Source organism: Rhinolophus hipposideros, assembly GCF_964194185.1.
Source record: "Rhinolophus hipposideros genome assembly, chromosome: 19".
Lineage (NCBI taxonomy): Eukaryota > Metazoa > Chordata > Mammalia > Chiroptera > Rhinolophidae > Rhinolophus > Rhinolophus hipposideros.
Genome location: NC_138065.1, coordinates 50589357 through 50601499, shown reverse-complemented (window position 1 = coordinate 50601499; position 12143 = coordinate 50589357). Strand labels below are relative to the sequence as shown.

General features: G+C 40.3%; 1 protein-coding gene across 7 annotated transcripts in view; it reads right to left on the bottom strand.

Moving 5' to 3' along the window:
* NME7 (NME/NM23 family member 7) overlaps window positions 1–12143 on the bottom strand; it is a 118677-nt gene that overhangs the window by 100846 nt on the left and 5688 nt on the right. The window contains exon 2 of one of the 7 annotated variants that reach the window (XM_081026152.1): window positions 4741–4890. The exons of 5 other annotated variants lie outside the window; for them this stretch is intronic. In XM_081026152.1, the coding sequence (XP_080882278.1) occupies window positions 4741–4803 (63 nt within the window). In that variant the 5' untranslated portion in view covers window positions 4804–4890. Of the gene's footprint in view, window positions 1–4740; window positions 4891–12143 lie in introns of those variants that run through there. One more of the 7 variants, XM_081026153.1, reaches the window with a different exon arrangement.

Genomic DNA, 12143 nt, shown 5'->3' with positions numbered 1-12143 from the left:
CAGATTGAATTGATGGGGGGATAGAAAAAGCACCCTTCGGTCCTGGGTGGGTGAAACAGCCCTACAGAGGTCAAAATATGGATCCGAATCCTCAGATGCTTTACAATCGTCCTGAACTGACAAAAGACCAATACACGTGAAACAACAGCAAAGGTACAATACAAAAGTAATTCAGAGATAGGCTGTGTGACACAGAACTATAGGCGTTCGGAGTAATTCATACAGTCATCATTACGAGAGAGCAGAGCTGGGAGCAAGCACGGGTGTTCCTGCAAACCCGGGAGGGTGGAGTTTGCAAGAAGACATAGAAAGTTCGATAAGTGATATGTTTCCATTTTAAAAACAAAATGAAAATAGTGGATCATTGAGCCGGTGAGCATATTGAGCAGAGGAATAAGATCACGAGGCTAATGTATAAGTCATATTCACCTTAATAGCTATCCAAGTGTCCATTAATGGATGGATGGATAAACAAAGTGGGCTATATACATACAATGGAATATTATTCAGCCTTAAAAAGGAAGGAAATTCTGACATATGCCACAAAAATGAATGAAACTTGAGGATATAATGTTAAGTAAAATAAGCTAGTCACAAAATAAAAAACACTGCATAATTCCACTTACATGAGGTCCCTAGAGTTGTCAAAATTGGAGACAGAAAGTAGAATGGTGGCTGCCAGGGCTGGGGTCGAAAGAAACAATAAATTTTTTTTTTTTATCGGTTCTAGAGTTTGTGTTACAAGACGAAAGAGTTCTGAATATGGATGGTGGTGATGGTGGTAAAATACCATGAATGCATTTCAATACTACTGAACTGTATACTTGAACTGTTTAAGATGGTAAATTTTATGTTATGTGTATTTTACCACAATAAGAAAAAAAAAGATGGGGTAAATAAACAAACCACAGATGATCAGATACCCCATTCATGCACTCATTTATTCATTTACCGACAGCTTATCTGGTGCCAAGCTCGGTGGAACATTCTGTGATTCCAAGGAATCGTCCCTGACTTTAAGAAATTCAGTGATGTAAAACCCAAATATGTGAACAATCATTACAAGTCACTGTGGCATGAACAACAACAATGGTGATGAGTAGTGAGCTAGCACTTTCTGTGAGGTACTTGCTATGTGCTAAGACGTTGTTTATCCAAACAATGTTATGAAAGAGATGGTATTATGAAACCTGCCCAAGGTGACATAACTTATAAACAGGTGAGTCGAGGCAGCTTGATTCCAGACCCCACGTGAAAAGAGGCTTTGAGGAAGGCAGGACCAAGCAGTCGACACATGCTGCTCTGCTTGCTCGGTCTCCAGAACCTGAAACTAAACCCTTTCAATTAAATTGCCTGGTAACACAAATCAGATCTTAGAAAGCATCATGACAACAATAAAAATCGGGCCATCCTTGTCAAACTTGTCCATGCGTTAAGGAATGTATGCTGCCCTGTCTGATGCTATTATTTCAGGAAAAATTACTTGATAATAGGCAGCAGAACATTTTTGCTCATACAAAAGTACTCCCTTGCTTAAATCACACTGAAACGGACTTCCATACTTACATCATGGAGAATAGTCTTGAACTCACTGGAAATCTGATTTTCAGAATTTGCATGATTAAGAGTCAGAAACTGGTCTGAATCTGTTTAAGGCAATTATATGCTTCTGTGTGACTTCCTAGACAACTGAGTAAACCAGAGAGATGATAGAGCTGACAACTCAGCAGGCTTCTAGAGTTGGATCTAAGTGTCTGCACGCCCTCGGCCACCCACAGGATATGAGAACCTGCCACCTCCAGCCAGCTGCTTCCAGTGATGGTTAGTGACCCATGGCTTCCCGAGGACAAACTTCATGTTGCCTCGAACATTCTGAGAACCCAGTGGTTCATTAAAGGTTTATTACCTGACATCCTGGACAAACAAACAGAGCAATTCCTGTTGCTTTCCTTAGATGCCACAGTGATAAGCAGCCTAGAAAGGAAAAGACAGCCACCAAAAGGTGTCTATTTTCCCATCACCACAGGCTTGACTTGAAGCAGTAACTTGCTTTGTACTAACCCTTTACCAAGTAGCGCTCATCCAGGGACCCTTTCAAGGATCAAATATTTCCCTTACATTGGATTGGGTCAAATATTAACTTTACTCTGGTGTGGCCAGAACCAGTTTGAGCCTGTCCAGATGGTTCTCAGAGGGCTACTCCTCCCTCATGAACCCACCTTGAAAGGCAAACAGAGGTGAGCTCGAGGGAAAAGGGACTTCTGGTGGCATTCTAGCTTAGCGTTGCACACTGATGAAGTCAGACAAACGTACTACATTGAGAAGAAAAGGTAGGTGAATTATTAAATTCAGTTAATTATCCCATTCCACTTAAATTCTTTAAAAACTAAGTAAAATTGTTGCAATCACTCTTATCCTTAAAAAAAATTGCAGTTTAAGGCTAAATGTCTTCTCCATTTGTGAAAAATAAGATGTGCAATGTGAGGAGTCCACATATTTCTAAGACTGTATTTTTTTTTTTTTTAAAAAGTCATTTCAGATGGTATCTCAGAAGTAGAAGCCATCATTGTTTGTCTGTAACAGAAAAAAGTCTATGATGCAGTACACGGACTGCAAACTCATGTGTTTCACCACCTGGGACACTTACGTACACACTTTCCACTTCATTCCTGCTAACTTTTGTTAGAGCGAGAAATGCCATGAAAGAACCTTTTCCATAGGATAAGTGTAAATCAGGAAACTGATCAACTGGATGGAATTATTTTAAAAGGGACACGTCCAGTTTCAAGGGAAGAAAGGGCTTTTTAGAGCTTTTTCAGTTTGGGCCCTTACCGATCCCTTGAAAATCCCTCCTCTCAGCCTTCTGCAGATCACGACTGTAAACTTAAACCCACAGGTTGCCTTGTAAAAAAACAATGCCACACGCTGTCTACCAGGCGGAACCTTCTCTCTGAAAAGCCAGGCTGAACTTTGCTTTAGGTATTCAAAGGAAAATGCAATCAACTATTGTGAAATCTTCCCGGGCCAACACTAGCCAACGGATATTTCTGCACTTGGAATTTGATTTTCACAGCATTTCAGAGATCAAAGGAACATTAATGATAAGCAAACAGAAGGTCAAATAAGTCAAGTGACTTGGCAAGAGTTTTGTGACTTGTTAAGTAGCAGCACTCAACAGAGACCCTTGTTTCTCGATGGCCAGAGAGATGTTCCCACAGTAGGACGCTGGGTTGTCAGATCTGGCAGGTTTGTGTATGTCGACTTCACTAACCAAATTAGGAACTTCTGGGGGGCTTGAAACTGCACCATTTCTTTCTTTTGAAACTCTAAAGTGACTTTCCTAGTCCTGAGACCTTAGGAAAAAAGCCAATAAATTTTACCAAAATAAAGATCGAAAGGAGTCAATAAACACATTTGGCACTGGATCTTGATAAAACAGCAAAAATCCATTCTTTAAGAAAAAAAAACCCAAAACCCAACACTCATTTGTCTGTACGTCTGTTTATTTCTATTTCCATAAAAATTCTGAAAGAGGAGGATATCTTCTTGACTTTTTTAGGTAAGTAGGGCTTCTCTGACTAGCACCCTAAAAAAAAAAAAAAAATACTTGATAAATCATTAAGAAACTTCAGGACAAGTGTTATCCGTGAGGGACCACTTGTCAACAATTCACTGAACCATAATACTCTGAAAAGAGAAATGGTTCTGATGTGAAAAAGAAATACAACACTCAAAACAACAAAAGAACGAGACAACAAATGAAAAAACAAAAACTCATAGACACAGACAATAGTTTAGTGGTTACCAGAGGGAAAAGGAGGCTGGGGTGGTAGATGAGGGAAACGGGATCAAATATATGGTGATGGAAGGAGAACTGAGTCTGGGTGGTGAACACACAATATGAGATATAGATGATGTAATAAAGAATTGTACACCTGAAATCTACGTAACTTTACTAGCAATTGTCACCCCAATAAACTTAAATTAAAAAAAAATACTGGGTCTAACTATAGTGGCAAGAGAATACTTAGGTAATATACACTATTCATTTAATATTCAACTAGAAAACTGTTACTGGGCTAGAAAACATCTGATAACATGGTAAATTACAAAATAAATGGTATCTTTAATTTTTTTTGACCTAGATAGCTGTTGTCAAGGTCACGAGTATACCAGACCAACTCCCGTTATGCCTTCATCACACAGCTACTGAGCCACCGGGCCTGGAAGTGGGTGTGTTTGCCATTTTCCATCTGTCCCTGCAGATCTCCACTCTGCTCTTCTTCAGCCTGCTCTGCGTTTGGCCAGCCAACCTGCATGACCTTGACTAAAGGAGTCTCTTGCCGTTGGACTTGCATAAGGGTCCGGCCAGTAGGGAGCAGTGGCTGAAGATTAAAGGAAGAGTGAAGTCAAGATGTTGTTTGTCCCAACTTCTTCCCTGCCAGATCGCATCGGTCAGTTGCTCCCCTTTACAAAGATGGTAGCTCCTGGTCAGCCCGCCCTTCCATTATATTCTCTGGTAGCTCTCCCCCTTTGCCAGACAGGCCTAGAGGTAGGAATGGCTCCCAGCGGTTGCCAGCCCCTCCTGTCCTACTGAACCGCCCATTGTTAGTCTCTCTTAACTCTGCCCACACCTTTGTAACTAGACTCTTTAGTAAACTTTTCAAGGACCCCAACTAAGTATACCTTATCTATGTCCTGCTAGGACCCAGAACCATACTTAGGAGCAGAGATACTCACTTCCTCACATTGCCAGCTCCAGGTCATTTTCACTGGGGAAGGAGGGAGCCTTTGGTCACTCATGCTTTTGTTGTCATGGCTACCGTAAGAAGGCTAACCTAAGGGTTTTCTTTAAATAACATAAAGGATATTTTGGTGGAATGATAGGTTCTAAAAAAAAAAAAAAAAAAAGTTTTCAAGTGTAATCCCAAAGGAGGGCATTCTTTTCATCATGCAAGCGAAGCGTCTTTGACTTTATGAGAAATAATCTGTATACTGGGTACTCTGTGCTTTCTAGGTGGACGGTATTCATATTCCAAATCAGTATGATTAAAATTAATAAGAAATGAAATCCCTAAGGGACCCGTTTCTGGAAACAATGCGTCCGACGGTGGAGGAGCGCCCTCTAGTGTTCAGTGTGGTATCAGCAGCTCCGCGCCTCAGCCATTTTACAAACACCCTCCATTTCAGCCCTGTAATTATACATGAAACCATAATCATTTTACCGAAGCCCTAATAGAATATCAAAATATAAATGACTTTTTGAAGACAAATTGAATTACTCATATGCTCTAGAAATTCCGTTTTCAAGAAGGAAGTAAACAGTCTTCACTTCTCTCTAGAGCCACAAAAAAGCAGAAGAAATTTACTCCGAAAATTTTTTTAAAAATTTGAACACCTTGGCCCCAATTGCAGTAGACTAGAAAGAGCACGGGTTTCCAGGATAAACAAGTTCAAATCTGAGCCCTGTCACGTACTAGCAGCATAACCTTGGGGTATTTTTTGTTTTTTTTTAACTCTGAGACTGTTTCCTTATGTGAAAAGTACTTAACATACAGTAGGCCTTTGGTAAATGATAGATATTAACTATTAAGAAAAACAAGTTTCCTATTCTGATTTATAAGTTAATAAGTTTCTTTTGGTTTTGAACATATCCAGTCAGCAGGGTTACAAGAAATATTTTAATGAAAAGGCAAACACATGCCAGGTCAACAATTTCACTTCTCTCTAATCCTCTGCATAAAAAAGGGTCTAATCTGAATCCTCTTTTGATCCTTCTCCCAACAGCAAAAAGCCCCAGGCAAGTTTAAAGCTCTTTTTTAGCCTCTGAAGAAATTGGGTTCCAAAAGCTATTCTTATGGAAGATGAGTGAGACTCAAGAGAATTTTTATCCTCTGCTTTCTAACATCTCACAAATTACACAGAAAGGTTTTAAACAATTAAAAACAATGATTTTTAAAAAAAAATCCTGTCAAACTATTCCAAGAATATCTTCCTTGTGACATAAAAAACTGGTGTAATGTGTGTGTGTGCGCGCGCGTAGAACCCTTGAATCCATTTCCTTAGCTTACCCTTGCAAATTCTCCACCATTAAGTCTCTTTGGAGCCTAATCCTGTCTTTAAGATTACAGATTCATTGTTTGTGTAAGTCAGGATTTCGCTGTGACACACAGGCACAGTCTCCTGACAGCTATGTATTAATTTGGAGTGTTTTAAGCAAGCCTGGTACTGGGGGCCTTGCCGGGTCCCAAGAGCCCTCCAGCTGGGCAGCTGGACGAGGCCTCACGGGAGGACCTAGGACTAAATGCCCACGGTGTGTCTTTGAAAGTGGGTGGACCCTGTGCTCCACCAGCACTGCCCTCCCTGGGGGCTAGGGCCTTTGGAGGGGGCAGAGGGGACCGTGGGGACAGCAGGAGGGGCAGGCAGGGCACAGGAGAGGGGTTCTTACTGCCTTCTCCCTCGGCCCTGGAGGTTCTTCTCCTTTCCCTCCTGGATTTTGGATGTCTGTCCCTCTCTCTCCGTCCCAGCTTTCTTTCCCTCCCTCTCTCTTCACTTCAGAGAGCTTTCTTTCCTCGAGAAACAAGAGGATATTGAAGAAAACAGAGACAGTAAAGGGAATAAAAAACAGTGTAAAGAGGCCATACAGCAGAACTGAGATGGGTTCTGCTTGAGATGGTCTTGGCTAAACCAAGGTTTTACTTCCTTCCCTTTGTTTAGAAATGAGGATGAGTTCAGCTGGAGTCCGTCACACCTGCCAGCACGCACTGGTGTCCCCATGGAAGCCAGCCCAGTGTGGGGTGAGAGCACCACGCGGAGGAGAAAGCCATGGGCCTCTGAGCACTGCCCACTTAGTTTCCTCATCTACAAAATTCAGGGATAAGACTAGATCAGTGGCTCACAAACATTTTTTTTTTTTGTCTTTACGAGAACCTATAGTAAGAACTGCAATTTCCATTAGAGCCAACACACACACACACACACCACAACTGAAAAAAACTCCCATGAAACAATTCTTATCCTCCGTAGGAGCAATGTACCAATATGTCATCCTGTTTTCTACAGCCTGGTTGCTGTCCACAATTTAAGAGTTCGCAATCTACCTATGATCACAACCTCAGTTCCCAAAACACTGGTCTGACCAAAACCCGAGGTCTCTCCTAGTTGTAGGACTCTCTGACTTTGAGCCACATGGGGCCCACGTGACCTGGCCGGCGGCCCCCTCATCCTGTCTGCTGCAGGCACACTGGCCTTCTTGCTGGTGCCTGGACCAAGCGAGCAGGCTCCCACTGGAGAATGTTTGCCTTCAACATTCCCCGGGCTTGGGCCACTCTACACTGGGATGGCCAGGCCTCTGGACAGCGTCACTTCATTCAGGTCTCTGTTCCAATGTCACCAATCTGGACAGGCTTCGTGGACCATCCAACTAAATGCCACCCCCCACCCTCCCCTTCTACTTTCTTCACTCCCTTCTCCCATAACCTATTTAATTTTTACCTAACACTTACCAATTCCTAACATTATATTATACGTTTATTTGTTTAGTGTGTGACTCCCTACCCCCAGAAATGTCAGCTCGTATGAGCTGGATTTTGTCATTCGTCATTATATCTGAGTGTCTAGAACAGTGCCCTGCACGGAATAGGGACTTAAAAATAACTGTTGAATGAATGAATTAATCTAGAGTTCTATCTCAGAATAAAGAGTCTATTGATTTAAACTTAGAATTCTAGATTTTCTCTGGTCGTAAACAGCCCTTGATCAGAAACAGTTCTCCACACCTGGTCCCTACCAAGTGACTCGGGGAAATTCAGGGGAGAGTTAACTTCCCTTCTTTCCAACTACCTTTTCAGAGCATGACTCTTTTTGCCTGAAGGCCTGAGACTCCCTGCTGTCTACTGATACTGATCTCCTTTCTCCATGCATGCATGACACCTGAATTAGTTAAGAACTTAAATTCATTAAAAAACGGAAAACATGTAAATATCAGCCACTATCGTTATTAAAATTGCAGCTGTGTGACGCTTTTGTCAGGTGTTAAAATGAAAAAAAAAAAGAAGATGAAGAAGGGTAAAGGGAACAAGAGTAATTGGAGGTGCTACTTAGATAGGGTGCAAAAAGAAGTCCTCTCTGATGAGATGTCACGTAGCAAGGGAAGAAGTGTAGGAACATTTCAGGCAAATGGAAAAGGGCGGCTGAAGTGCAAGTAAATCTTGGGGGGAAAGATATAAACGTCTAAAAAGCTATATCTCAAAAGGTTAAACCAAAAAGAATTCGCTTAAAAATTCTATTAATAAGAACACCTCATGTACTGCCAAACAGTCACCAAATGTGTGTCTTGGGCCCATTCACAGCCCATCAAAAGGGACAGCTGGGTCAATAAGCAAAACTGTTTACGAGAAGGGGAGGGGACCATTTGTTAAGCAAGGAATTGCACAGAGCCCTAGGCTGTACCTTGAACAATAAAACACATAACATAGTTTTGTTCCTACCCTGTTTTCAAACGTCTTCTGGAAAGTTTAAGGAACCCATGTTGACATCAGTATGCATACGTTTAATTTTGGATTTATATATATTCATAAGTTAAAGCGTCACTTCATTCAGGTCTCTGAAACTTAATGAATGAAAAATAACACAGGAAAAGCTGTAAAGGTAACTAATCTTGTTGTTTTTATTTAACACGCCTATACAGTGATTAGTCTCTCCTCGCTATTCCTATATTCCCTAAGGGTAGGGCTCTATCTTAACACCGGTCAGTAGCAATAGCAATAGTAACAATAATAACCGCTAAGATTGTAAATGTATTACAATGTATAAGGCATTAGGCTAAGCACTTTCTCTCACTTAATCATAACAATATCCCTGTGAGGGAGCCAGTAGTATGTTCATTTTACAAATGGGGACATTGAATTTCTCTAAGTTAGTACACAGTTTATCACGTTTCTCTCTTCCCCTCAGATTGTGAGCTCCGTAAGAGAGGTATCCCATCGTTTCGTCTCAGAAATATGGCACGTAGTAAGAACCCACTAGTAGGGTAGAAGGATGAGTTCAAGAGGCTCTGCCTATGTCTACGTAACACGCAGCACTTCAGGTTGGGTTCTAGAGACGCGTACTCTGTTTGAGTCTCTGTGTGTCGACCTCTGTGCCTACTGGGAGACAAGATAAAATCTTAAGGCCATTACTCGTTTTTAATGGAAATGCTGAGGGGAAAAGTGATGATATTATTATAGGAGCCATTCTCTCTTTGGATATAAAATTTAAAATTGTTTAATTACGAAAAATGTTCAGATACCTAAGATATACAAACATGCACCTTTCAGAGATTTGGGCACATACATAAAATTCAATAAACATCCTAAAGACCAAGAGGATTTAACATAAATGGTAGACCTGTACTGCCACTAGATGGAGGGATTTTCCTTCTTCCCAGGGCCTTATCTCTGAGCCTATGTAGCAAGAAGCAGGCTAGCATGGGTTCACAGTGCATTAAATTACTGAACAATAAAATTTCAAGACTACCAGTAATAAAAGTAAACATTCCCAGCTAATCCATTTAAGCTGAGTAAAATTCATGGATCTCAGATGTAATACTGACTAAACACATACCAGACATGCTTGGCTATTCCCTCCCCCACAAGCAAATGAGAGTTATTAAAACTGGTCGCAAGCACTATTCCTGCCATCTCCCCTCTCCTCCCTTTTGCCTGACCTTTACTGCTTGCACTAGAAAAAAAGACTGTAATGGGAATTGAGAAAGAGGGAACTTAATATATCAAAGCAAATTTTTAAATATCCACAAAATTGGACAATAACACCAGTAACCTCAAATATCTATTTCTGAAACTCGTTTTAGATTTTAATCTCCTTCCATTTCTCCCCAACTACCTTCTTATTAGGCAGCATTCTGGTTAGTATGAAAATGAGACATTTCATATGTGTAGCACATCGCAGTTTATAAATTTCTTTCATGTGCATTATCTCATATGAACCTCACAAAAATGCTTTAAGGTCTTCTGAACAGAAATTGTCATTCTGATTTTATGAATGAGAAAACAACTGCCCAGATAGATTACACATCGCACAGTAAACAACTGCTAAAGCCAAGAATGGAATAGGACTGAAGATTTAGGATTTCTCACTTACACCGGTTCCACTGTACTACAACAGGCTGCTGCTTCAAAACAGGTAGGTGAGAGCGGACGAGAAAATCTGTCCGTGAACAACAGTTTAGGAACAGTTACCTCTGTCTTCTTCACTATACATAGGCAATACCTTCTGAATTTTAACAGTGTATAAAAGATGTGAAATAATAATTATGGAGAAATATTTTAGGTTAAGTATTAACAATGCTTTTCATCTACAGAACATAGTAATTTATAATCTTTCTCAATATACTGGGCACGGAAGGTGAAGTGTTTATTACAAGTCCAAATCCATTGTTTGATGTATGTATGAAATATATAAAAACTGCACATTAGAACTTAGGGAAGTAGGCACGATGGCACACTGCTAGCAGATGACAAATGGGTAAAACTTTTCTGGAGGTGACCTGGCAAAGCGTATCAAAAAGCCCTAAAAATGCACACAGCCTCTCATCCAGTTATTCCATTTCTAATGGACTCAAAGGAAATAATTACAGATGTTGTAAAAATGTGTCTGCAAAAATGTTAATTATGGTGTTAGAAGACAAAATTAATAAATGGATTGGTTAAATCAGAGCAAATGAAAGGATACAATGTAGGACTTAAAATTGATCCACAAAAACATATAAGATATTAAGTGAAAAAACAGATTTGTATATAATGTATACAACAGAATCACATTTTAAAAGATATATACATTTACATATATTTATACACACACGTGACTGGGATATTATACGAAAATATTAATAGTGATTGTATGTACTCAGTGATATTACAGATTAATTTATTTTTTCACTTCTGTATTTTAAAATCTCCAAAAATGGCTATACTTCTACAACAGAATAAGTTAAATATTTGATATATGTAAATATATACATGCTATATTGTTTTATACATTATATATTACACGGTATTGTATAACATAATTATATATTACATATTATATATAAAATGTGATATATATATTTTTTAGCTTGTTTCAGAACTATGGAACACAGAGAATGAAATTTCAATTTACAAATATCAGAGAACCCTAGAGCCACGATGAATGCAAATGGAAATAAGTTTTCAAAAACAGAAGCAAGAAGAAGGCACAGCACGTAAGATGAGTCAGGAAAGAGAACAGTGAGCAACCTAATTAGACAAAGGGCCTGGTATCAGAAAATAAACTTGAACTGAGCCGTACGTTTTCATAGCTACAATTTTTCACTCCTAATTAAGAGAAAGGTCTTAAAATATCAACAGCTTCTGAAAGTGAAGTAGTTCAGGCGGTTTTTGCAGGAAAATGAATAGAAGACTCATAGGAAATGGAGACCTTCCTGGAGAACAAGATACTCAAGTCTTATGCTACGGCACCATCAAGAAAGGGGCCAGGAAAATCAGAGCAGAATATATACTATCCACGTGGAAACTATGACACACGCCTCCCTGGAGTGTGCACCTCTGCTGGCCACAGCTCAGAGAAGACATTATGGAAAACAAAGGTCCAGAGAAGGGCAATTAAATTGTGAAAAGGCAACTATATAAAGGCAGAAATTAAGAGTCGCTGATCTTTAAAGATAAAAGCGGAACAGAAAAATATCTTCCAAAGTTTACAAGGTCATAAATGCCCCTGACAGAATGAAAATAGGCACTGAAAGACCAAAGTAATAAGGCTATAACGTTTAAATAAGGCAGACCCAAGGAAAATAAGATGGTTTGATGGGGCAGGAAACATATATGAGACGCGTCACCCCACGGCATTGAGAAGGAAATCCCAAACCCTTCCTGTCCCAAAAGTCTCAGGGCTCCCTGGCTGCTGCCTGCCTCTCCGCTCTCCTCTCCTCCTGTTCTTCCTCCTTCTCCAGGCCCCAGCCACCCTGGCTCCCTCCTCTTCCTCTAACAAGCCTCTGCCTGGAATGCTCTTCTCCTAGGTCTCTACCTGGCCAGCTCCTGTTTGAGATCTCAGCTGTAAAATCACTTCCTCATGAGGACCCTCCCTGGTTGCCCCACATAGGCTGA